The sequence below is a fragment of the Rosa chinensis genome, chromosome 5, assembly GCF_002994745.2.
Source record: "Rosa chinensis cultivar Old Blush chromosome 5, RchiOBHm-V2, whole genome shotgun sequence".
NCBI lineage: Eukaryota > Viridiplantae > Streptophyta > Magnoliopsida > Rosales > Rosaceae > Rosa > Rosa chinensis.
In genome coordinates, this window is record NC_037092.1 from 87,863,742 (window position 1) to 87,890,237 (window position 26,496).

At 39.1% G+C, this 26,496-nt stretch overlaps 2 protein-coding genes and 2 long non-coding RNA genes across 8 annotated transcripts; 2 read left to right on the forward strand and 2 right to left on the reverse strand.

Moving 5' to 3' along the window:
- The first annotated feature begins 156 nt into the window (after nt 1–156).
- On the forward strand, nt 157–2,197 carry LOC112202002. 4 transcript variants are annotated; one of them, XR_005799310.1, is made up of 5 exons: nt 157–289; nt 479–670; nt 1,335–1,474; nt 1,558–1,672; nt 1,779–2,197. XR_005799310.1 is itself a non-coding variant. In XM_040505578.1 (3 exons), the coding sequence occupies exons 1-3, from the start codon at nt 264–266 to the stop codon at nt 1,427–1,429; spliced, it is 306 nt and encodes a 101-aa protein (XP_040361512.1). In that variant the 5' UTR covers nt 249–263; the 3' UTR covers nt 1,430–2,197. The 4 variants fall into 4 exon arrangements, 1 of the variants encoding a protein (XP_040361512.1); XR_005799309.1 differs by having other exon boundaries at nt 1,335–1,672; XR_002937042.2 differs by having other exon boundaries at nt 1,335–2,197.
- Nucleotides 2,198–2,445: 248 nt separating this feature from the next.
- LOC112202004 lies at nt 2,446–3,777 on the reverse strand. Its single transcript, XR_002937050.2, has 3 exons — nt 3,618–3,777; nt 3,055–3,327; nt 2,446–2,737 (listed from the first exon to the last, which is right to left on the reverse strand). It is a non-coding gene; the product is annotated as an uncharacterized LOC112202004 (long non-coding RNA).
- Nucleotides 3,778–5,149: 1,372 nt separating this feature from the next.
- LOC112202003 lies at nt 5,150–8,645 on the forward strand. 2 transcript variants are annotated; one of them, XR_002937047.2, is made up of 9 exons: nt 5,150–5,410; nt 5,535–5,590; nt 5,815–5,936; nt 6,033–6,096; nt 6,194–6,349; nt 7,233–7,380; nt 7,767–8,096; nt 8,170–8,309; nt 8,450–8,645. It is a non-coding gene; the product is annotated as an uncharacterized LOC112202003 (long non-coding RNA). The 2 variants fall into 2 exon arrangements; XR_005799311.1 differs by having other exon boundaries at nt 5,150–5,590.
- Nucleotides 8,646–17,813: 9,168 nt separating this feature from the next.
- Nucleotides 17,814–19,402, reverse strand: LOC112164404 (tyrosine-sulfated glycopeptide receptor 1). The gene is made up of 4 exons (XM_040506058.1): nt 19,162–19,402; nt 18,887–19,077; nt 18,281–18,745; nt 17,814–18,041 (listed from the first exon to the last, which is right to left on the reverse strand). The coding sequence occupies exons 1-4, from the start codon at nt 19,400–19,402 to the stop codon at nt 17,814–17,816; spliced, it is 1,125 nt and encodes a 374-aa protein (XP_040361992.1).
- Between the last annotated feature and the right edge of the window lie 7,094 nt (nt 19,403–26,496).

The window sequence follows — 26,496 nt, forward strand, 5'->3', positions numbered from 1 at the left end:
ACAGCTTCACGATCAGTTTGGAATTTCTAAAAAGAATGGAACTCTAAAACTGATCTGGAATGGGTATGGTTTGGGAATGGTGAGAAAGGAATCAAGGTACTTTGATTGTCTTCCTAAGTATAGTATGGGTACTGGGTATATTGAAAAACCGAGACTTGGAACCCACCGCTACCTCTTCTCTTAGTTTGAGTTTCTCCCGCATCATTCAACAGCAAAACCTCTCAAATCTTTCTCCAGCCATCGATGTCAACTCCTGAAAGATTATGTTCGGGCTGTTCAATCTATTAAGGTGAGTATGTCTTTGACTTGCTACCATAACATTAGATGGAAAATTCTACAGTACTGGGGGGTATCCCATACTGTTTGTTTGATGAATATTTGTGACCGTTAGATCCGCAATATATCCAATGGTTTAGGATATTCCAATCAAGTTAACTTATTTAGCAGGTGACCGGTTTTTTTATTTTATTTTATTAAGTTGATAGGCCACCACGACTGTCTCTCTCTCTCTCTCTCTGCGCGACTCTGCCTCTCCGCTACTCCTCCAGTCGTCTTCAGCCTCCAGCCTACAGCCACGGGTTCTCTCTCTGCGGCAAAGACCCTCTCCGTTTCAGCCTCTCTCACTGTTTCTTCTCTCTGACTGGCAAGGAGCCAACCCATATCGTCAAAGGTATGCCTCTCATCCTCCAGATCCAGGTGCAAAATTTAAAGCAACATGAATCATTCTTCGTCAATTCTATATGTATTTTGCAATTTGTGGATGATTTCTCTCTTCTCCTTTGTCGTCAATATTGAATTAACCCATGGGTCTCCTCCAAATTCAATTGTTAGAGCCATTTGGAATTGATATCTGCTGGGAATTTATGTCTGTTTTGAGTTAGCCCAGGGTTAGTATTTCATGAATGCATGGTTTTTGCTTTGTTAGTAATTTGTATAATGATTCTGAAAAGGCCCTGCAATTTTGTTAAAATTGATATGGCAATGCTGCAATTGATATCTTCTGTTGTTAATTGAGGACTTTGGGGTTGAGCATCTGTTGCAATTGGTATCTCAGATTGTCTAAATACCAACTCAGGCAAGTATCTATAGCTAAAAGTTTAAGCTTTGATGAGATGCCCAGATGGTTTTGATAGATCTAAAAACTTTAAATTGGGATTTTGTTGTGGGAATTTTTTAGGCACGTAAGCATAAAAGTGTGTAGATTGTGGATGATAAACTATGTTCGTGATTTTATTGTTATCTTAGTAGCTTCCAACAAGGCGAAAGATCTGATGCAAATAGGAGACTATGATTTATAAGAAAAAAAATCATGACAAATTATTTAATATTTGCAGGGATTGAAGGAGATTGGAAAGCAGGGATTGAAGAAGGAGATTGGGGCACCAAGCCGTCGACGGGGAGGAGAAGGAGATTGGAAAGCAGGGATTGAAGAAGAAACTCCTAAAGGAAGGTGAAGGCTGGGATATACCCCGAAGTACAGTGACGAGCTTCACTATGTTTCTTTGTGCTTATTGATTCATTTGGATTGGGATTGATTGCGATTATGTTTGAATTCAGTACATCACACCGGGAATTTGGTGGACGGGACACAGTTCGATTCGAGGGGGGACATGGATCAGTTCACTCAGACAAGGTGTTATATTATTCAGTATCGAATATTTATGCACACAAGGTGTTCGACAAAATTGCTTTCTTTTGAGTTTAAGACTTTGGGTTTAACCTACAGCAGGTTTTGGTCTTTTTGTCTTATGCCACTAGTGATTGATCTTAATTACCAGGTACTAAAGTATTTGGGTAAGTAGACATCACGGGAATGATTGAGACTAGAGTGGTCAGCTGGTGACTTCCACCAAGGAGGTGCATATTACGTGTAAAGATGCGGTTGTTTCCGGTTTATCAGATGGAGACCAAAGAGGCTATTTCCGTTTACTAGAGGGAGTCCTGAAAGGTACTGACTTGTGAGAATTGTCTAGATTGTGATGGAGGGTCGTAAGTATTTAGATCTGGTTTGTATTGTAAAGGTTTCTTTAAATCTCTCATCCCAAAGGATAAGTACAAGTAGGAATTCAATAGTTTTTTGTTTTTATAATTACCATACGGCTTCAAGTTAAGCAGAGAGCACATTTTTCTGTTTCGTTCAAGTTACCCAAAACATTATGAGGAAAATTGCCATACTGTTATGGCATACTTGGTTCAAGTTAGATTACGCACGCGGAAAGCAAAATGATTGACACTCTTCAGAGAGTCATGAAAGGTATTTTCGGTTACCAGAGTCATGAAAGGTACTGCCAGATAGGGACTTAAGTATTCAGATCCTGTTGTTTATAATTGAAAAGGTTTCTGTAAATATCTTCTCATCCCAAGTTGACGGATCAAATAGGCATGCTTTTTTCACATTTGGTGGACGTGGAAAAGCAAAATGAACGGCAAAAAAAAAAAAATAACTGGAGTTTACAAGAACTCTATCAATGACTAGAACTTAAATTTCACACAGAATACAACATCAGAATCCCATTTTCTGTAACTCTCCTTGAAAGCCAAGATACTCAGAATTGCAACTTCTACACTTAACACATTGGATCTTGATTGGCTGGTTACATATCTTAAACCCTTAGCGTGAGTTCACTTTATTATATTATACAACTGACATCGCATCTATTTTTGAAAGGAATAAGATCGCTGGGAAGATACATATGCAAACTGCCACCTTTAAATCTCCAGCAGTCTTCTCCTTTCCCTGCACAAGTTCTCTGCATATTTATCAACCTGGAATATCCGAATATGTAACCATTTGAAAAACCAATGAGCAACGAAAATGCTTGCACTATATTACTTGAAGAGCAGTTAGCTTCTAATCTGTTTCTCACCTCTATCTCCAATCTTTTTAAGTTGTCCTTCAGGTAGCATGAAGAGCAGGGAACTTTGAAATTCAAGCTTTCATTTTCCCAAATTACACCTCAATTTTACAACGAGTTTTCAAATTTCCATAATTAAGCTATTGAAAAACTTAATTACTAATACAAGCCACAGTAAGAAAAAAGGGAATATTTTTACCTGTTTGGGATCACCTTGAAGATTAAGGGTGGCTGAGTACCAATCCTCCTAAGCCTCTCTCCTGCCTTTGTTACAATATACGGAGAAGTACCCTTCTCAATCTTCCTCCACCAGCTCTCTCCACGCCGCCGGAGACGGCTTCCCCGGAGCAGCCCCAAATCCCGTCGATACAGTCGGAATGCGAAGCTTCACCGGCCGCTTCCTCTTCAATTGCGTCACCGAAGACGACGATCCGAGAACCGCACTAGATAGCGTGCTCAGAGACTTTGGAATCTAAAGCCAGAAGGGCAACGACCCAAACCAGAACCCGAAACAAGGAATCAGAATTGTAAAACCTAAAACCCAAATCAAAACTCTAACTCTAAATCAAAATCAAATCAATATGAAAAATTGGTGAAGTTTGAATCATTGAGATGAGCCTATGTCACAAAATGGTTCTTATGAAAACCCAGATGCAAACTGATATGAACTTGAAACCCCAAACTATGAAACCCAGAAAAATGCAATCCAGAAACCCAAATTTCAATCAGACATTGAAGTAGGCCTAAGTTTCGAAACCTTACCCAATATTTGGTGAAGCGACCGAGAGAGTGCGTGGATGAGACTATGAGAGAGGGGGGGAGACTCTGAGAGAGCGAGTGAGAGAGGCCGAGAGGAGCTGAAAATGAGATGAGAGAAAATGATGGATATGATGAAAAATGTTGTAAAACATGTGCTCTTTGTGGTAATTACAAAGTTTAGGACCAAATTTACTGGTTTATGGTTCTCGTAATGTGTAACTGGTTAGTATTTTGTGTAATGTTCCATATTGAGAAAATAGTTACATCTCTTGGATCGATTATTATGAATGTAAGGATAAATACTCAAAAATATTGTAATAAATGTCATATTTTTAGTAATTACAAGGTCTAATACAATATTTACTAGTTTATGAACTATTTTACAAAATTGAAGACAAATGTGTTCTCCAAATGGTAATTCTTAATATTAATACCAAAATGTGTCCTCAATTACATAATTTACTTCTCAGTTGTATAATTAGGGTTGTACATTGTGTAATCTTCCTCATTGAGAAAATAATTACATCTCTGACAACGATTATTACGAATATAAGGACAAATGATTAACATTTTGTAATAATTGTCCTATTTGTGGTAATTACAAGGTCTAAGACAATATTTACGAATTTATGAACCATTTTACAACATTTACGACAAATGTGTTGTACAAGTGGTAAATCTTCATATTTCATATCAAATAGAGCAAGTGTCCTCATTCACGTAATATGGTTCTCGAATGTGTAACTGGGTAGTATTTTGTGTAATGTTCCATATTGAGAAAATAGTTACATCTCTTGGATTGATTATTACGAATGTAAGGACAAATGATCAAAAAAATTGTAATAAATGTCCTATTTTTGGTAATTACAAGTTCTAAGGCAACATTTACTAGTTTATAAGCTATTTTACAAAATTGAAGACAAATGTGTTCTACAAATGGTAAGTCTTAATATTAATACTAAATAGAGCATGTGTCCTCAATCACATAATTTACTTCTCGATTGTGTAATTGAGGTTGTACCTTGTGTAATCTTCCTCATTGAGAAAATAATTACATCTCTGACATCGCTTATTACGAATATAAGGACAAATGATTAAAAATTTGTAATAACTGTCCTGTTTGTGGTAATTACAATTTCTAAGACAATATCTATCAGTTTATGAACCATTTTACAACATTGACGACAAATGTGTTGTACAAGTGGTAAATCTTCATATTTTCTACCAAATAAAACATATGTCCTCATTCATGTAATATGGTTCTCAATTGTGTAATTGAGGTAAACATTTTGGTATTTACTCAATTTAAGCAAATATTTACATGTATATAGACAATATTACAAATTAATGACAAATGTGTTGTTAAATTAGTAATTTTGTTTTTCTTAAATGCCATGTGTCAAAAATTGATTGGGTAACCTGATGACCAATTCATCAGGTTACCATCATATTAAATTATTGTATATTAAAAAAAAAAAAAAAAGGTATCCCATACTGGGGGGTACGGTAGCCTGTCTCACATTAGATTTATGGTTATAGTTTTGATAGTTTTATACATGTGGGAAAGTTCGATTCACGAGATGGATTAATTGTATAATTCACCCCCACTCCAACCCATTTTGGCCTTCTGGGAATCTGTATTTATTGTCCACAAAAGGTTTAATCTTTATTTGTGATAGAATATAGTAGCTGACGCTGTTGATTTTGTGTGTTGAAACAGGCCACCATAGCTGAGAGAGCAAATGCCTTCAGGCGACAGTGTTGCTATCTGAAACTGCTGTTAGGCTGGTGTATTTGTATGTGAACAACATATAAGTAGTAGCTACTGTCAATCTGTAGTTTAAGTAAAACAAAATTGGTTCAGAAAAAAAAGAATTGCAAAATAGTGCAGATGATAACCATTTCATTTAACTGATGTAGGACTTGCCTACATTGGTAACCAAACCTCAATTTGGAGACACTGCTTACCAAGAAAGGTAATCCTTTGAATTCTTGCTCTGCACACTTTTGAAGTATTGTTTGCGTTCTCTATCAGTAAAGTAATTCACTTCCTGCTTCTTCAATTTCTGCATTTGGCATAAACTATGCTCCTCTTTTTCTGCTGAAATCTTTTTTATCTATGAAATTTGATGAATTTTTTGGTTGATCTATTATTCTGGAATCTAATCTCACTTTCCTTGAATGTTCTTCGGCTTCCCAGTTTCTGGGTTTACTTCCTATACAATAATATCTTAATTTAAGGCAAGATCTGAAAAGACCCAAGATTTTACGAGAAAAAGATGAGTGAGTGTGAACATGGAGTACAGGAAGCTCAAAGATCAGGTATTTTCTTTTTCTTTATAGCATCATGACATCATAGAATTTCTTCAATAAACCTAAAATTGTGGAACTTTTGATTCCAATCTGATCAAACTGTAGGATGAAAATGGAAATTCAGCTGCCGACGACATAAAAAATTTACGGGGAAATCCGCTTTCTATTGGTAACTTTGATTTGTTCTCTTATTTTGTTACTTAGAAATCTCAATCTAATGAGTTGAATGTTCATGCTTAATTTTGGTGTTCATCTGAACAATGTAGCACCAACTATGGGAGATGGGTCAATAGACCAAAAATGGAAGCACAAGTATGATTGAAGTAGAGGAGCTTCAGCCATATTCACATGGATATACAGAGCTAAACTTTTTCTGAAGGATGAGGGAACAATGATGTGACCCACATTGACACCATATTCAAGTATGCTTCCTCTCTCATATCTGCACACTAAGGTTTACATCTTTGATGATAGGCATGCTCATTATGAAAGCACCCACAATTAAATGATTTGTCTGACAAAAAAAAATGATATGGTTATCTCAATTGTCTGTTATTTGATCATTTTTGTTAGGATTAAGATCCTGTTTATTAAGTTTAATTGTCTTCCTGCAAACCAAGTATTGTTCTCTTTCTCGAAATGGACCCTTCTTTCATTTGTCACAATCTTGACCATTCTGTAAACTAACTAACCGAGATACTCACAATGTCAAATGTGATGGATTCTTCACTAATGTGCTTCAATATTGATGTGTTGCATTATATGAAATCTGATCTAATCTGCTTATTTCTTTGATTTTAATGTTTATATTTCACCCAAAACCAGCACAAACCAGCAAGCTTAAACAATATTTAGTCAGCAACTTATTTTGCTTCTGCAGATGGGATCTGACAAATGGAACCCATTGTCCTTACCAAATTCACGGCAATATCAAAATACCAGCAAGCTTAAACAGTATTGATTTTAGTCAGCAACTTATCTAAACTCAAAAAATTTAAGTTGACGAGGATCTATACAACTATACAATATTGCTGTGTTGCATTTAGCCAAAATACAGTGTCAAATGTGATGCGTTCTTCTTTCATTTCTCAAAATACTCACAATGTCAAATGTGATCGATTCTTCTCTAATGTGCTTCAATATTGCTGTGTTGCACAGTGGTCTTATTGACATCATTTTTTTTTTCCACAGATTGGGGTTAAACATGAAGTCTGTTTATCTTTTAATGTAACATTAAATCTTTATTTATTGGGTTTAACCTAGCTGTGAAAATAACATTTGGCTTTTTTCCTACTGCTGAACTAGTAATATATAAGACCTCTGCTTAATTAAGATGGCAGAAAAGAATGCAGTGGAGGATTTTAATCGAGGAAGCTGAGAATAAGTAGGACGACGACATGTGGACATCAGTGAACAACCAAAGAAATAAGCTTTTCCAGAGATGGATGTCCAAGTAAGCCAGACTATACCACAGCTTATCGAAAATGCTTAGAAAATTTATGACTATTTTACTTTTCTAGATTCTTCTGTTATATCGAATGCAAAAACCTTGGAATTTAACTCCATCATAGGGATAGAATTTGTACAGATGTAATGGTTCCTTGCTCATTAGATTGAAATTATGTGCGATATTATTTGTGTGTTCTAGGACGTACTCAGAGAACCCTGGAACGCTGGAATTGCTCCAGGGTTTTTCAATCCCAAACCTAAATTCAATAAAATTGATCATACATTTGAATTGTGAAATGTGAAGCATCTAAAGAGTTCACTGTAATCAATGGTTTAACATAATTTGTATCGTTTAACATTAATGCTAATATGTTTATATGTTTTCTGTAGGGATGCTATTGATTTATTTTGATTGAGGTGAGAGGGAATCTAGAAGACAATTATCTCAGTTCTTGATAGTGCTCATGGCCTCTGTAAGTGTGGCTCCTTTATCTGGATTAGGAGACGGCAGTGGAAATACGGTTGCCCAGTGAGATGAATAACATGAAAATTAGGGATGACGTACAAGATAAACAATACCCACTTATTATTGGCTCAATCTTTGATCCTGCTGTGGACTTTTCAAAAGGAGTATTCTTCTTTTCTTATCAGTTATGACTTATGGAGTTGGTCTCGGGTCTTGGTGGCTGAAATTTTTTTTGTTACAATGTAGGCATTAAGGTAATTGTTGTGTTGACCTGCTGTCCAAATTCTTTGTTACAACTTCAGCAATTAAGCTGTTTTTTCATTCTAGGAGTTGACCTGGCTTATATGCTCATTGGTATTGAAAAGAGACACCTACCTGAAGCATAGCCGGAAGCAAAATTGAGCTGTGAAAATCTTAATCAAAGATTTTGTAGTGAACCTTGAACGGCAGGAGACGTGATGATTTAGGTAAGACACATTCTCATGAAACTTGCAGTTTACAATGCAGAAGCAGGGGAGGATTCTGATATTATACTTTCTGTTTTGATTCTGTTAATAAAACGTGTGGGATGGCTTTTGATTGGTGTATTGATCACAACTGTGTTCAGAATGTTGATGAGGAAATACTGTAGTCATGGGAGATTCTTCTGCAGCATTCATACACACGTAACTGTTGATGGCAAAGCTTCTATCCCAAAATTCCATATTTGCAATATGTAAATATACAAATCTACTTAAATACCAACTTTTGTAATATGTACAGTTATGACATTCACCAATAAACGTTTCTTAGTTTATGGTTCTGATAGTTATACATACAAGAAATTGAGGAAGAAAAAAAAAATGCAAACCTGCGCGATACGTATATCTAGTGGAATCTATATCTAAGTTTTGTTTTAATTTCATATGGTAGCTTGTCTTCCTTTGCTCATATAACTATCTACTGGTCAGGGTACATAGCCTTAAAATTGAAAAAAAAAAAAAAAAAAAGGTATAATTATTATAAGAACGAACTGTGCCATGATCGCCTAGTTCCACTGGCCGCATGCATAAGTTCCCAGAAGGATCGGCAAGTCCATAACCCAGTCCAAACGGCATCAAGACATATCGGTATCATTTACATATAGACAAATTATGGAAGATATTTGGCCCATATATTGTCATGGAATCTATAGCCAAGTTTTGTAACCATGTGGAAGCAAGATCGACAATGTCAATGTGACCCTCACAAAAAGTTATACGTACATATTGTAGACATTTACTACTCTAAAAACATATCTCTTTTACGTTCTTTTACTCAAGATTTATTTTTTTATTTAAGGGATTGTACATATTTGAGATATTTTATTTAATATGATCTTATCATCTGAACTAAACTAATAAATTATAAATATCAAAGAAATCAGCTAAATCAATAGCCAACCACTTAAAAATAAAAATAAAGTAACAAGAGTTTAGCTAGACTTAAATTCAATTTGAATTTAGATGGGAAGAAAGAATAGAAAATAGACAAAAAACCATGCTCTCTCTTTCTCTCGAGAGAAAAACCCTAAGACCGCAACATGCCTTACTGGGCGGCGGTGGCTCTGCAAATGTCTTGACTCTCGAAAGAGAAGTTGTCCGGCCACTTGGTGGCTCGGTAATTTGGAGTTGGAAGGGTGGCGGCGCTCGTCTTTCTTCTCCCCTATTTGGCAACGTCGGCGATTGGCTTCGACGATGTCCCATGATGGCGGTCAGTTTGGTTGCGAAAACTCAAGATTTCATTTCGCTGGTGTTAAGCGGTGCTGGGCTTTTCTCTCTGGGCGAGGTCGGATGGGGTTTCGTTGATGGTTGTGGTCAAGGCTATCTGGTTTCAGATCCGAGAGGGGGCTCTCTGGAAGTGATGGATTGCTGGGATCGAGCAGTCTCTGAAGGGGTTGTGCGTTGTCCCGGAGGCTGTGCTAGATCGGGATCGGGTTCAGGCCGAGGAATTACTGTGGACACGGCTGTGTTCGGTAGCCTTTGTGGGAAGGACGAAGATGTTGGAGCGGCGGCTCTGACGGCGAATGTCGGCGGCGGTGCGGCTGATGGATTTGGGTTGAAAAGACACATGTGGGCTCAATGGGTTACGGATTTGGTTTACCCTACTCATTGGGCCTGCATCTGGAGTGGAGGGGCTTATTGGGCCTTGATCTAGTCGGTGGGCTTCAGTTTTGGGCTCACCGGTCTAGTGTTTCAAGTGGGACGGCTTATCTTTTTGCCACGGGGCTGGATTGTTTCGGTCTCCCTGGCATATAGTACTTTTTAAATTTTGTTTGGATCGCAAAAACCAGTGCCTTAGTTGTTACCCTTTTTATGTCTGCTTCGAGGTTTCTGGTTTTTGTTAGAATAATGGTGCGTGGATTTCCTAAAAGGTGGGTGTACTAGGGACTATCTAGGATGCTATTTGTTAGAATAGGGTTTTGGTGGTTCTAAGGAACGATTGCTTTCTGTTGACCCCATAGGGGTGTTTCGTTTTTGTACTGTTTGCTGAATCTAATGAAAGGGCTGACCTATTTGCGTTCAAAAAAATTTGAATTTAGATGGGGTCTTATTTAGCTAGACTTCAAACTTTCAAATTGCCTCAATGCAAATTATTCAGATCTCTTTCTATGTATCATTTGGATATTGGATGACCAAGACAGAACCAAATTTTAATTTTTAGTGAAATATAATTGACTGAAAAAAAAAATCTTTTATTACATCATATATGCTCTCTATTGGAAATTTCCCTCCAACAAGGAGTACCTACCAACAATGAAATAATTTTCTTCCCATCTTTACCCTTCCCTACTCATCTAAATTACTTCGCTTCTGTTCCACTGTTCTTCCCGAAGTCAATTCCCACCTCTCTTAGATCCAAACAGACTAAACCTAGAGAGAGCCTCCCCCTTGACTCGAGCAAAACCCTAGTTTTCTCCAACCTCTACCGCATTGAGTCCTCTATGCAGAGTTTCAAAATTCTAACTTGGAACTGCCGGGGTCTTAACAATATCGAGACCCAAGATGCCCTAGTCAATATTGTACGCCAGTGAAACCCCAGTCTTGTTTTTTTGTCTGAAACCCTAGCTACACCATGTCTCCTCAATGATATTCGTAGCCGTATAGGTTTCAATGGTGTACTCTGTTCACCAAGGGATGATGATTGTCGGGGCCTGGGTCTCTTCTGGAGGAATGAAATCCCTGTACGTCTCCGGAATTACTCGAACAACCACATCAATGCAGAAGTAGGAGAGGTTGGTTCAGAAGGTGTGTTTCGTTTCACTGGCATATATGGAGTGGCAACAACGGCAAATCGGAGAACTACCTGGAATCTACTTAGAACCCTAGCAGCACAGGTTCACCTTCCCTGGTTAATTGCGGGGGACTTCAATGAAATCTTGTGCCTGGAAGACAAGTCAGGTGGCCCTGCATGGAGTGTCCACCAAATGAACCGATTCCGTCAAGCTCTGGTGGATAGTGGTTTAATGGATATGGGATTTATGGGTTCTCGATTTACATGGGCCAATCGATTCACCAAAGAACGCCTAGACAGGGCATGTCAGAATTTCCAGTAGAGAGAACTGTACCCTTTCTCCTGTGTGATCACTCTGCCTCTCAGTCGATCGAATCACTACCCTTTACTCATTGAGGTTAATCCTGAACGGCCTCCAGTGGGTCACCCTCCTCAACTCTTTCGGTTTGAGGAAATGTGGCTGGGTCATGTAGATTGTGGGAACGTTGTCAAGACAAGTTGGATGTTGCCTACAACGGGTGAGACGATGGCCCAAGTAGGTCGTAAGATCAAACAAACGGGGACCTTGTTCCTCAACTAGCATGAAGGGACTTTCCAACAACGACAGGTTGAGATGAGGCTAGTTCAAAGCAAGTTGGAGGTGCTTATGCAAACAGATCACCAAAATTCCCACTTTGATGAGATCAGGAACCTCTAGTTTAGACTCAATGAATTACTTTCGAGCAACGAAACATATTGGAGACAACGCTCCAAAGTTCAGTGGCTTTAGGAGGGTGATCGGAATACTAGTTTTTTTCATCGACGAGCATCGAATCGAAAAAGCAGAAATAGAGTCAAAGGTATAATGACCAAGGATGGCCAATGGACCTGTGATCCTAGTGATGTGGAAAATACCCTTCTTAGTTATTATGAGAACATTTTCCAGGCTGAGCAGTCTGATCAGGTGGCTACGGGTTTGATATTGGATAGCTTTCAACCTCGAGTCACAGAGAGCATTAATGCATAACTCATGGCTCCTTACTCGGATGATGAGATAAAGCGAGCCTTGTTCCAGATGCATCCATCAAAATCTCAGGGACCGAATGACATGTCTCCCTGTTTTTTTCAACGTTTTTGGGACGTGGTGGAGTTCGACGTCTGCAAAGCAGTCCGAGAAGTGCTTAATACTGGAGTGATTTCTCAGGAATCTAATTTCACCCATCTTGTTTTACTTCCGAAGATCAAAGAGCCGAAGTTTGCGTCGGATTTGCGTCCAATCGCTCTCTGTAATGTGGTCTACAAAATAGCTTCCAAAGTGCTTGCTAACAGGTTGAAAAAGCTTCTCCTGAGTATTATTTCTCCACTCCAAAGGGCTTTTGTCCCGGGTCGACTCATGTCGGATAATACGTTAGTTGCCAGGGAGGTAGCTCATTTTATGAAAAAGCTTCGCCGTCAGATGGAGGGTTTCTTTTCTTTGAAGTTGGATATCTCAAAAGCCTATGACAAGCTAGAGTGGTGTTATCTGGAGGCTATCTTAGTGAAACTCGGTTTCTGCCGAGCTTGGGTGATGTGATTATGGCTTCTATCAAGTCAGTAAGTTACTCTATTCTCATTAATGGTAACCCTACTGGATTTATTTTACCAACAAGGGGCATTAGACAAGGGGATCCTCTTTCCCCATATCTATTTATTCTCTGTGCAGATGGTCTTTCTGCTTTGATTTCTTCAGCTGTGCAGACTGGGGCAATTCGGGGTCTTAAAATGTCACCTTCAGCCCCAACCATTCATCATCTACTTTTCGCTGATGACTGTTTTCTGTTTGGGGAAGCTTCTTTTCGAGAATGTCAAGCCTTTAAGAATATTGTCTCAATCTACGCTCGGGCTTCAGGTTAGAAGATAAACCTGGAGAAATCTAGCGTGGTTTTTAGTGGTAATGTGGGTTTCCGCCGAAATCATCTGGCATCTATTCTCGGAGTTAAATGTGTTAAGGAACACGGTCTGTACCTAGGCCTATCTATTCACGTGGGGCATGATAAAACATCTATATTTGCTTACTTGAAGGAAAGGCTTACTAAGAAGTTGATCAATTGGAGATCCAAGATTCTTAGTGCAGGGGGAAGGAAATTCTTCTTAAAGTTGTGGCTCAGGCTCTTCCAAATTATGTTATGAATTGTTATTTACTCCCCAAATCCCTCTGTGATGATCTACAGCAACTATGTGCTCAGTTTTTTTGGGGAGGCACTGATGACAAACGCAAGATTCACTGGAGGTCGTCGGAACGCATGTGTATACCAAAGAAATGTGGGGGCTTAGGTTTTAAACACCTTGACGCTCATAATCTTGCCATGTTATCAAAACAAGGGTGGAGGCTTCTGTCCAACCCTAGCTCCCTTGTGGCTCAGGTGTTCAAGGCTCTTTACTATCCTACTGGTTCCTTTCTCACAGCTAGTTTGGGAGATCGACCGTCCTATTCTTGGCGTAGTATCATGGAAGCCAGACCAATACTTCAATCTGGCTTATTTTGGCGCATTGTAATGGTCTTTCAGTTAATATTTGGGAAGATGAATGGATCCCTAATGTGGCTGCTCACTCCATAGTTCGACCACCAGACACTATTTTTGAATTTGTTTCGGATTTGATTGAGGTTAGTACTGGGTCATGGGACCAAGCGGCAGTTTATGCATGTTTTGACGTTGAGACCACCATACACGTACTCTCCATTCCCCTCAGCAGGAGGTTCGGCTCCGACAAGGTTGCTTGGAAGTATGATAAAAGGGGATGGTTCTCGGTAAAGTCTGCTTATATGATAGCCCGAGAGTTTTCCATTGGACATGTATTTGCTGCACCTTCAAGTGGAGATCCCTATATTCAACTTTGGCAGTCATTGTGGAAGGCCAATGTTCCAAAAAAGGTGGCTATATTTGGCTGGCGTGCAGCACACAATCTTCTTCCCACTAGGATGGCTTTGACAAGGAAGGGGTATATAGGTGAGATCCAATGTGTGGTATGCAATCATGCTGCCAAGTCTATTGACCATCTGTTTCGCGAATGCTCCATTGCTAGGGAGATATGGCAAGCCCCTCCCTTCTCTAATTCTCCCTCTAGCTTATCCTGGAAAGATTGGTTGTTGGAGAGAGCAATCTCGTTATCTTCATCTCTTTTTGATAAGCTGCTCATTCTTTTATGGAGTCTGTGGAGAAACCGCAATGCATTCTTTGGAGGAATCAGTCCCAGTCTAGCTCAGGTGTAGTGGCATCAGCTTTAGCCTGGTATGATGAGTACCTGCAAGCTAATTTGGTAGCTAGCCCAGTTCGCGGTCGATAGAAGATAAAGAAGCAATGGGATCCTCCTGTCGGCGATACCGTGAAACTGAATGTAGACGGGGCCTTCTTACCGAATATTCCATATGGCGGTATAGGTGGAGTTGTTCATAACGCGCAAGGGCACTTCCTTGCTGCTTTTGCACATAAGGTGGAGTTTGTAAGCTCTTCTTTACATTCTGAGTTGCTGGCCCTGAAGCATGGTTTACAGCTATTGCAAATTCTGGAATAAGTTACTAACGCTGTCATTGAAAGCGATTGTCAGGTCGCAGTGGTGGCTATTCACAGTGAACTTGAGGATTTATCTCCACTCAGGGCCTTGGTGGTCGAAGTGCAAGGATTGATAGCTGCTAGTGCAGATACTAGTATCAGGTTTGTCTCTAGGCAGGCCAATACAGTAGCTCATAGGTTAGCAAGTTACGGACTTGAGTCTAATGTCAATCATGAATGGTTTGTCAATGCTCCAGACTTATTACTGGATGCCCTCATGTACGATTTGAATCGTATTCATTAATATAATTCCTTTTGTCTCAAAAAAAAAAAAAAATTCCCACCTCTCTTCTTCTCCTATAGCTCATCCATCGCCCAAGTCTCTCTCTACCTTCTACTCCTAACCCTCTTCTCAGAAAGCCAATTATCTCAATCCCTCAGAGACCTCAAACCCAACCCCAACCGTCCATCCACCTCGCTCCAATCAATCACAGACGTCCATGACCTCCTCCCCAAGTACGGCCTCCCAAGGGGTCTGTTACCCGACAACGTAAGATCCTACACTCTATCTGACGATGGAACCTTTGAGATCCATCTCGAAAACCCAAGTTATGTTCACTTTGATCAGTTGGTGTACTACAACAAGAACATCAAAGGGAAGCTGAGTTTCGGCTCTGTTTCCGATGTGTCGGGGATTCAAGCCAAGAAGCTATTTATTTGGGTTTCCGTGACGGGGATGCATATGGAACAAGGGTCTGATTTAGTTGAGTTTTACGTTGGGGTTCTGTCCGAGAAATTGCCTGCTAAACAGTTCGAGGACATTCCTGTATGTAAGAGCAATTAAGGCTTGTCAAGGAGGACCTAGTGTGGAGTCAATGTGAGGTAAATTTGGATTTTTACTTCGAAAGAAAAATAATGTCTTTGCTGTTTTAGTGTGAATTATATGGGAAAGACTGGATTTTGTGTTTCTAAGATTTCTAATTTTACTTTGAAGGGTTGGGCAAAATAAGCAAAGAAACCACAGCCAACATTTACTTCTACTTCAAGTTAAAGACTGAGTTTCTTTTTGTACAAAAGTTGTTATTGTACATGAAGAATGAGCTTAGGTTTTAATTATGTCCATATTCTGTTAGTTAGGAACTTTGAAAGTTTGAAAAATTTTGGTCTTCTGAGTGATTGAACTTGTCTGAAATGTTTATGCCATTTGTGTTGATAACCAAATCAAAGTATCAAAACAAAGGAAAAGGAAGATAGTGTTTTCGAAATTTTTTTAGGTTATTTAGAGCAACAATTGCAGGACCAAGAGATTCTTGTAGTCATTTTAAATTTTTAATAGGAGAATTCTGATGAATTATTTGCTAAAATCATCTTGTTGAACCTATGTTATGTCTTTCCTTTCCATATTTCTGAGGTTATGATGAAAAGAAGTTTTTCCATTTTCCTTTCCAATCAAAAACTTGTTTGCTTTGATAAAGATAATGTCTGTGAGAAGTTTGTAGTGTTTTACTCCAGCCATGCATGTCTGAAGGTTTGGAATCTCAGGTTTCGTACTTGCATCATGTATGTCTGTGTGCATTTTTTTATGAAGGCCATAGAAAGGCACTTGACCTATGTATTGAAACGGTTGCTGGAATAGTCGAATCCTATTTCACTTGGTATCACACTTTCACTCCATCTATGATCTAATTCTTGAGGCCAATGCTCATATGGGTGGGTTCAGGGTTAGGAGGATGGTTATCAGCCCCATTTTTACCCTCCAAAAGACAAAAAATAATGATGCCAACAGTTCTTGAAATTGTTATTTTGTCATTGATCCTTTATTAAACACTGAGCAGACAATTATGAGTTTATAAACTTTGGCAGCATGCATAATCAGCAAATTCTTCAAGGGTTCATATTCATATGTAGATCGGAATGCCTTTGAAGTGAAACCAAAACCAACTTTGCAATTTTTAAGCTCTAAACCTTCTTTATCGTGTTGCTGTTTGCTGTGAGTAGAAGGCTCTTGTATGAACACCCAGCTTCTTAGCTGAGTGTTTTCTGTTTGAAGAAAATTCTTTAACCCAAATTTACACTGGAGAATATGTTCCCATTTAAAAGTTAGAAGTGCTTTTTTTTTTTGCTCCTATCATCTTCCTTTGTGTGATTAGGCTTGAATGAATTATGCTAATCTTTGGTGGACTAATGTAGTTTCCCTAATGGTGATGCAGGCGGAAAGAACTAAATGGAGTTGGCATTGGAAGAAGAATAATGTGTGCATATGTTTCTATCTGTTGCAAGAATTTTATGCTCGTTGCTCTCAAGTTCTCTCCACACAAGTGGCCTACAGAAGCAAATATATGTGCATATGAATTTCTTGTTAGTTGCCACAAAAAGAAATAATGTATTGTAATTTCCTCTGTGTGCCAACTACAGGCACTGATCTACACCGTATGAATTATATGTAAATATATGTGAAAATTTCATGCTTGTCAGTGAAAATTTGTGGGAATGTTTTATTATGATTATTACAGTAATAGTAGTAGAGTACTATGTCTACTCTCTAACTTCTAAACAAACTTTCTCCTCATGCTTGCCATACAGTTTGCTATCATCACATGGAAGCTGTCTTGTACATAGTCAGGGAAATGGTAATATGCATACCTTCACTTTCTCACAAGCACCAAGGGACCACAGACCCCCCAAAATCCTGTAATGAACCCAAGTGCAACAGAAACATAAAACCATGGAATTTGATGCTCCTTAGTGTCTGCATCTTGGGGGCTCATATCAGGTGCATCAGCACCCGTTGTTCTCTGACACTTATTTGGAAGTGGGGCACCACAAAGTTTCAGATTCCCCTCAAATGCAGAAGCATTGAAACTTTGGAGCTGAGTGCTTGATGGAATTGGTCCTCGGAGATTATTGTACGAGACATTGAACCTTGATAAGAAATTAAGACCTCTGAATGATGCCGGGATTTTTCCAGACAAATGGTTCATGGAGAGATCCAGTATCTCCATGTACTTTAGGTTAGATATCTGGTCTGGAATGTTGCCGGAGAAGTTGTTAGCACTAAGATCCAGCTGGTGGAGAAGCTGCAATTGGCCAATCTCAATAGGTATATTCCCACTAGGGCAATTGTGTCCTAGGTGTATAAATGGGGTATAAAATATATAATTGTACTGTAAAAGTTTTGCATGACCACTAGGACTGTAGTAAATAGGTAGTTCAAGATAAATACGACCTACTTGAGCTGCAGTTTGTCCAGATACTAACATAGGTAGTGTGCACAATTCCTTTGGAATTTCTCCAGAAAGTAGGTTGAATTGCATCATTAAAGAATTCAGCCTTGGAAGAGTCCCCAGCCAACTTGGAATTGAGCCAGTGATTCTGTTGTGTTCCAGATCCAAGATCTGTAACTTCTTCAGCTTCGATAGCCATGAAGGAATTATACCACTAAGGTTACATGAATTCAAATCTAAAATCTGAAGATACCGAAATCCATGAAAATCGGCCATTTCAACACCGTTCGGCATTTCCTCACCTAAAAAACTAGATGCTAATGATAGGTATGCAAGGCGTTTGCAACCCATTAGTATCTTTATGGAGCCTGTCACATCGGTCAGACGTTTGTTACAACCAAGTGAGAGGAAGGACAAGTATTTCAAGGAAAGAATTTCAGGGTGTATTTGAACCTCTAGATTATTATAGTTCAATCGAATTGCTTTCAAGAACTTGCACGAGTAGATGCTTCTCGGCAAGATACCAAAGAAGTTATTTTTCCGCAAGTCAAGTTTACTAAGTTGGCTAAGTTTGGAAAAATTAAGCATGGAGATATCACCTCCCAAGCTGTTGTTTCCCATACGTAGTTCAACGAGGTTTGTGCAATTCATCAAAGATAGGGGCAATGAACCTTCCAGATAGTTGAAATCAAGGAGTATGTATTTCAACTTTGAGAGCTTCTCAAGATGGAGAGGAAGCACACCACTCAATTGGTTATAGGAGAGGTCAAGGGTTGTGAGGTTGGTGAGGTTGGCAATTCCATCGCTCATTGCTCCATTCAATGAATTCAGAGGTAGTGAAATCTCTTCAAGAGTGGTAGAATTAAACATATCTTCTGGAAGCGATCCTGAGAGGTAATTGTGACCAGCACGGAAGACCTGCAGTTTGGAACACTTCCCTAATCCAGAAGATATACTACCAGTGAAATTATTGAATGAAAAATCAAGGTGTCGTAACGAGGAAGAAAAAGAACGACAAATAGAGGATGGGATAGGACCTGAAAAGGTGTTGTTACTGACATTGAAACTAGTCAAATTCCAAGCTTGTTGGAAAAAAGAAGATGGAACTGCACCATGTAAACGATTGCTGGAAAGATCCACCATCCGAATATGACTGGATGGTAGAGAAGATGGTAACACTCCAAAAAGAAGGTTAAAGCTCAAATCTAGGATTTCGAGATCATTCAAGGACAAGAAGAATTCAGTTTGATCTAGAGAACCAAAGAATGAATTGTAGGAGAGATTCAAGTGGGTGAGATGTCTGAGATTTCCGAGTGACGATGATAGAAAAGTACCTTCTTTGAGTTTAAGTCCTTTGGAAGGTAACTGCAAATGGGTGATCCAACCACCCTGATTACATGTGACGCCCTCCCAATTGCAGCAATCAGCGGAAGTCCAATTCAACTGAGGAGAAGACAAAGTAAGAGCGAAGGACAGCAGAGAGCTGCGTTCGCTTTGGTTGCAAGCATGAATGTTTTCAATTGTGATATTGGAATAGAATATCAAGAGCAATAAGAAAAGGAATGCATTAGCCATTTGGTGATAAAGCTGCACTAGCAAGTCTGTTTGTTGTTTAGATTAGATTTCACTCATGTATTTATATTGAACTAAAATGAGGTCGATCAGCATTGCCACTTTAATTGATGACCACATGCATAGGTTCCCAGGAGTATCAGCAAGTCCATAACCCAGTCCGAACGGCTAAGAAAGATAGAGGCCATCATTTTCAGCTTGTCTTCCTTTGCTCATATAATTATCTACTGGTCACTGTTAACTTAGAGAGTACATAGCCTTAATATTGAAAAAAATAAAAATAATAAAAAAACAAAGAAGAATTTTTTTTAAGAAAAAAACGAATTGTGCCTTGATCAGTTGAATTATGTTCACTTTGATTAGTTGGTGTACTACATCTAGTGAACAAGAACATTCAAGGAAAGCTGAGTTTCGACTCTGTTACCGATGTGTCGGGGATTCAAGCCAAGAAGCTATTTCTTTGGGTTTCCGTGACAGGGATGCGTATGGAACAAGGTCTGATTCATTGAGTTTTACGTTGGGGCTCTTTCCAAGAAATTGCCTGCTACTGTTGAGTCAATGTGAGGGAAGGATTGACAAAATAAGCGGAAAGATGACTAGCTAATATCTTCCAAAAGAGTGAAGATTCTCCAAGGCACTCTATTAATATGATTGATCAGTCAGAAAGAAGCCAAGGAAAGATAGCATCTGATAGAAGGAATGTTAGGAATAAAACAGGATAATGATTTTCAGAGTTCAGACGAATAGGGACAGTGGAGAAAAACATGATCAATGGATTCCCAATTTAGAGTACGAAAAGAGCAATTATCGGGAATTTTAATTTTGGGAGGCAATTTTAATCTTGGCACTTGACCTATGTCTTGCAATGGTTGCTCTAATCCTTTTTCCATGATCTAATTGTTCAGTATGTGTGGGTTCAATTCAGGAGGAACGTTATCAGCTCCATTTCCAAAAGACCAAAAAAAAAAAAAAAAAAAAAAAAAAAAATTCAGGAGGAACGTTATCAGCTCCATTTCCAAAAGACCAAAAAAAGTAATCGGCCCCATCTTCTGCCGTCTATAGGAAGTTTAGATGAATAGTGAAATCACTAGACATGAAGCCCGCGCGCGATGCTACGGGTTTATGTCTTTTGTCCCTTAAATGTTATAAAAATCAATAAACATATATACTTTGGTCTCAATCTCCTCAAGTAAAGGTTATTTTGACCAAAATATTTGTATTCATAACTACTGAAAAATAAGTAAATAATTAGATAAATAAAGAACTAAAATGTGAGGCCTTTGAAATAAAATTGGGCTTAAAAAAATAAAATAAAATAAAAAAAGAAGAAAGAACTGTTTGAATCAAAAATTAACATTTTTTCCCGATGAAGGGGACTCGGAAAAACCCGGCCAATATCGGTGGTCCAAGCTATTTATTTCCGACAAGTTCGGAAAATATTGCTTAGATGCTAAATAAAGTCTACTTGGAAGCCAAGCAATCTTGAAGCAAATCTGAATATTCCTTGATCTACTATTAATTATCAAATATTTGATAATTAAGGATAGTTGGTTTGCTTACCAAGATTGAGCATGAGGGAAAGTTGTGGACGTAAAAGCAGGGGCTCTTATTGATTAAGGAATCAAAGGGATGTATATATACATGCAATTAAAGATACGTGCATATGAGTCATTGCGGAGATATATAATCAAGCACGCGAGCGCGATCATGTTGGTTTGCTCGCGAATATCAAGTTGACCAAGTATCCCATGCAATTAAGATGGCATGCACGTGCAGCGTATGGAAGGAATCAATCATCCTTAAATTGCAATAATGAAGGAACAAATATGTAATGCATATATGGTAGCTCAGCATGGAAAGACAATTAAGGAAGGCCATCAGCCTTCGCTATCAATATATATATATATATATATATATATAAGGAATCAAAGCTATCCATGCAATTAATGTGTAGTGGACGTGGAGCGGATGGAAGGATAACTATCCTTAATTGTGTCATCCCTTATTCTTTCAGTACCATACATGATTGCATGCCGCAAGCTACAGAGTCCTCGCTACGATATATTCGCAATTAATATATGTGCATATCCTACTGCATTCAAAAAGATTATGTCAAAGACTCCAAAAGGCAATTAACATTACCTACATTCTAGGTACGACAGAGTTAATCTCTTATTGCCTATGATAGCTATCAAAACTATTTAGAGTTTTGATTTTATTCAAGGCCAATAACTGTGGCCTAAAATATAGTATTTTATTCCTATTAGGAAGGAGAATCTACGGGCAGCCTATATATAGAGGCTAAAGACGATATAGAAGACACAACAACAACTCTCAACTCAACTAATAGCATAGATTATCAGGCCGCCTAGGAGCAAACCTTCAACCTAGTTGAAACCCGGCGACCGTACTTCCAGTCCTAGTGTCCCCAGGAGCCGACTGCCAGTATCACTGCCACCGATACCACTAGCGAAGCAAGGGTAACGCCCTCGCAACCCAGCAAAGCTAAAGTCATGCTTTAGCAAAACCTGTGCTTTCTCAGAACTTCCCAGTGATTGTTCTGCTCAACCTACAACGTTGAGTATCGATTCGGTGACGCGAAGAGATCACAATCAAAGCCCTTACCCATAAGGCAAGAAGTCTTTTTCGAGAAGGCAGAGAAAAGAACCTTGTGACGAGGTTGGTGCTCTCCTCGTCCACAACGCTTGATTCAAGAAGTCAGGTCAAGGGATTCCCGACAACTGCACCCCACGGTGCTAGCACATCTGCGCACACTCTCAAAAGAGACAGTTTGTACGCCAACTAGTTTTGGAGCCAAACATTTTGGCACACCTGGAGGGACCACACTAGAGTCTTTTGTATTCACCATCATTGGGATGCCAGGGGAATATCTTTACCGAAGGAACTCCTAAATTGAAAAGATGGCCAATGTTGCCACCATTGGCGACACTACGACAAGAGAGGCCTTCGTTCCGAAGCCTATTCCAGAGGGAGCGACTTTCGAGGAAAAGCTCGCGATCATCATGGAGAATAACGAGAGACATCGTAAAAAGGTAGCTGCTGACTTCAACAGGGAAATCGCAAGGACAAACCAGCTCATACGGGAACTGGACGAGCGCATTGCCCAGCGTGCTGAGGATACCAGGCTACAAATTGCACAGTCAGAGAATGCAGTAAGGGCACATGCTAGAGATATCGCTGATGAGCAGAGTTTGTGACAAAAGCAAGCCATGGAGGCCATCCCGAACCAAAACAAGCAAACCTCATCGGAGTGCGCGACCTTGCGCAAAGAAGGTTCCAACTTGGCCACTCAAGTCGGTTCATAGCAAGGCGAATTGGAAAGTCAAGAATCTGCACACGAGGAAGTTGTATCTGAGGTTGAATTGCCTACAGGTGGCAATAAACCTAAATGCCTCACTGATGAGTCACAGCCTTACATAGAGGCTATGCATGGAGAAGATGATCCACGAGATTCTTCTTCTGACAATATAATTGTCTCTAAACAAATATCTAATTTCTCCACTGATCAGGCCAAATACATGGCTACTGATCAGATGCCTGGGGGGCATGATAGTGCCCCGGTTCAGCCCCTTAATAACCAGAAGCAGATGCATAATTATCTATTTAATTATGATCATGCTACTGAACGTCATGGCTATGCAAGGGGTCAAAAGCATGATCCACTTAATTATCAATTGAGGCATGGCCCACCTTACTATCATCAATTAAGCTTTGGCCATGCTACTGGACGTCATGGTGAAGGTGGCCACAATCATGGCCAACTTAATTATCAATTAAGTTGTGGTCTTGGAAAGCCAATTTGTGGCTTTATTAATCAATTCAATTGGAGTTACCAAAAGGGTAGACTAATAGCTTTTCATTCTTTGACAGACCAGTTTGAGCCCAGCAGGCCTCACATACTCTTTGACTAGCGCATGAAAGCCTAGGTCACGAGCCCGCAGACTAAGCTCGATAGGCTTCACTATCAAGCCTACTCCTTCTTTGGTCCAGCAGAATCAAAAATAAAAGGAAAATAATTTCATATTGTAAATAGATTCTCCATATCTAATATGTGTAATTAATTGCTAGAAGCATTTATTTACATAATTGTGTGATAATTAATCTGTTATATTACTAGCATGAAATTAATATCTCAATTGATTTATGATTTCCATTTATCCAATTTGTGAGATATTATTACAATTTACTTTATTCAATATTTTTATGTTACTTGTCTAAATTTTCGCACTAGAATATATGTGTAGAAAATGCAGGTACCTAATGAACTAGAAGTTCTAAATGAACCAGTAGTTCATACATAAATCGAACTTGTAGTTTCGATATTGCCATTTAAGAAACTTGAAGTTTCTTTCATAAATTCACCACACATGATAAAACCAGTAGATTTTACATGTCTAATTCGATTTTTCATACCATGTTATAGAACCTGAAGTTCTCATTACTTGCTTATGGATGATATTACCCAAAGCACTAATATTATTTGTTCCTTTCCTGTAAGAAATGTCAAATCTCAACATGTTTGACTTTGTTGCTTTGGAGGTCTCCAGAAGAAACTATCTAAAGTGAACTCAAGATGTGAAAATTCATCTGACTGCAAAGAAGATGAGATCAACAATCAATGCTAACAATATCATCATTGAGGCTTTTAATATGAGTGCCATAATTTTCATAAAGAAACATATGGAGAAAGCACTCTAAGTTGAGTATCCGATGAAGAGGATACACAGACTCTTTGGGTCGCTCTAGAAGAGCACTTTCAAGATCAAATGACCATTTTCTTGCTTGAAGCAAGACATTGGCAGAACGAAATTAGCCCATATGACGGTCTGCCACTTGGCCAAAGCCCAAGAGGCCATGTAATCAGGCTCCACATGGCCAAGGCCCATGTGGTAGGAACCATGATGCCATAACTCAGCAAGTCCGAGTTGAAAGGAACACTGGTCCGGCCCGCTGCCACCAGAATCAGCATGATCTTTGTTATCGATGTGGAGGAATTGACTGCTGGTCCCGCACCTGTTGTGCGATAGCCTAAGCAGTAGATGAGTATTACGCCGGTAGCGGAACTCGGAATACCAACTTTATTGAAGGATCATTTTCTATCTATTCCACACTAGAGATCATGGATTTTCGGGAAGTAAATGAACATACCGAGGATTAGAACTCGAAGACATGGGTATAATTGGCCCCTTATGTCATATCTATTTCATCTTAATGAATAAAACATCTTTGGATTTTGGTGATTTATGTTTTTCAATTATTTTGGATTATAGAAATGTGGTTATGTTCGAATATATTTAATTCAATAAACTTATTCATACATGTGATCCATTGAATTAAATAAATGAATAGGCATATTCTGTGGGGAAGTTTGTTGTCTGGTTGAAAGTGCTATTATGCACACCATACTCCCAGATCGAAGATATTTTTCAAACTTATTGTCTATTTATACCTCTGTGACAACTGTATCAGGCCAATCCAACCTGATAGAAGGTTATGGCAAAACCCACTATATGTTGTCCAATGGTATTGAACCTACCATTAATGAGGCCTTATAATCTTCACGTTCCAGAAGAACGTTATTGAGTATTAAGGATATTCGAACCAACGGTTATCACGCTGAAACCATTGAGAAAAATGAGTGTAATATCTTTGCATAACCTCCAAAGTGTGTGGCCAGAAGCGTACATTGGAGAAATTGAAATCTGTTAGCTAGAAGCTAACTAATTCAAGCAACTACTTGCTATGGCATGACCGTTTGGGACACCCAGGTCAAAGTATGATGCACCATATCCTCAATTCATCGCAGGTGCATCCCCTTCTGAATAAGGGTCTTGTATATAATGATACACTAAGCCATATTAATTAATAATATTTAATACTAGACCATCATATGCAAAGACTAGTACATACACCACCATTTTTCTGCACAGAATGCAAGGAAAATTTGTGGACATATCCAACCACCATGTGGACCAGTTAAATATTAATGGTTTTGGTTGATATATCGACAAAGTGATCACATGTTACACTATTGTCTGCAAGAAAACTCTGCTTTTGCTAAACTCTCACCCAGATCATGAAATTGAGGGTTCACCACTCTGATTATCCCATAAAGTCTATAAGACTTGATAATACCGGAGAGTTTACATCAAAGTCTTTCGATGATTATTGCATATCCCTTGGGATTGATGCTGAAGATATAGTTCCCTATGTTCACACCCAAGACGGTCTCGCAAATAGAATTTTGGTAATGCGCACCAAGCTTCTAGTTTTTGGGTGAGGCTATGCAATCTTGCATGCAGCTATGTTGGTCCCGTTGAGGCTCACTGCTACCCAACCTTACTCCGCGTTACAGCTGGTGACTGGGTACGAACCTGATGTTTCGCACTTACGCGCATTTGGGTATGCAGTCCACGTGCCAATTATGCAGTCACAATGTACAAAATTGGGTCCTCAACCAAGGATGGGCATGTATGTCGATTATGAATCTCATCTATTATTTGCTCTTTGGAGCCCTTGACAGGCGATCTCTTTACCGCTTGATTTGCGGATTGTTACTTTAATGAGACAGTTTTCCCACCGTTAAGGGGAGATAAGAACGTCACCGTTCCTGATGAACGGCGTGAACTAACATGAAATGTCCCCACTATGTTTCATCATGATCCCCAAACCACATGAAAATACTGAAGTGCGAATAATTCTAGATCTATAGAGTATACAATACAATATGCCGACAGTTTCTCTGATCTAGCTAAAGTGACGAGATCATATATACCTGCCGCAAATGTGCCTGCAAGGATAGACATCCCTGTAGGATATGTCGTCCTAGATGGACGAGGTACGACCATGGCGGCTAACCAGTCATATGTCCCTGCCCAGAAGCGAGATGGACCATTAGGTTCGAAGATTCTTATCCCCAGAAGAGGGTAAACTTGGCACAAATGAATCCTCTTAACATCGCAATCTCAAAACGATCCATCTCATGAGATAAATCCGGATTATGGGTCTGTCTTAGAAGAGACAATGTTGGGGGACGCTCTAATATTTGAACCCACTCCCGAGAATAGAGAAACTCG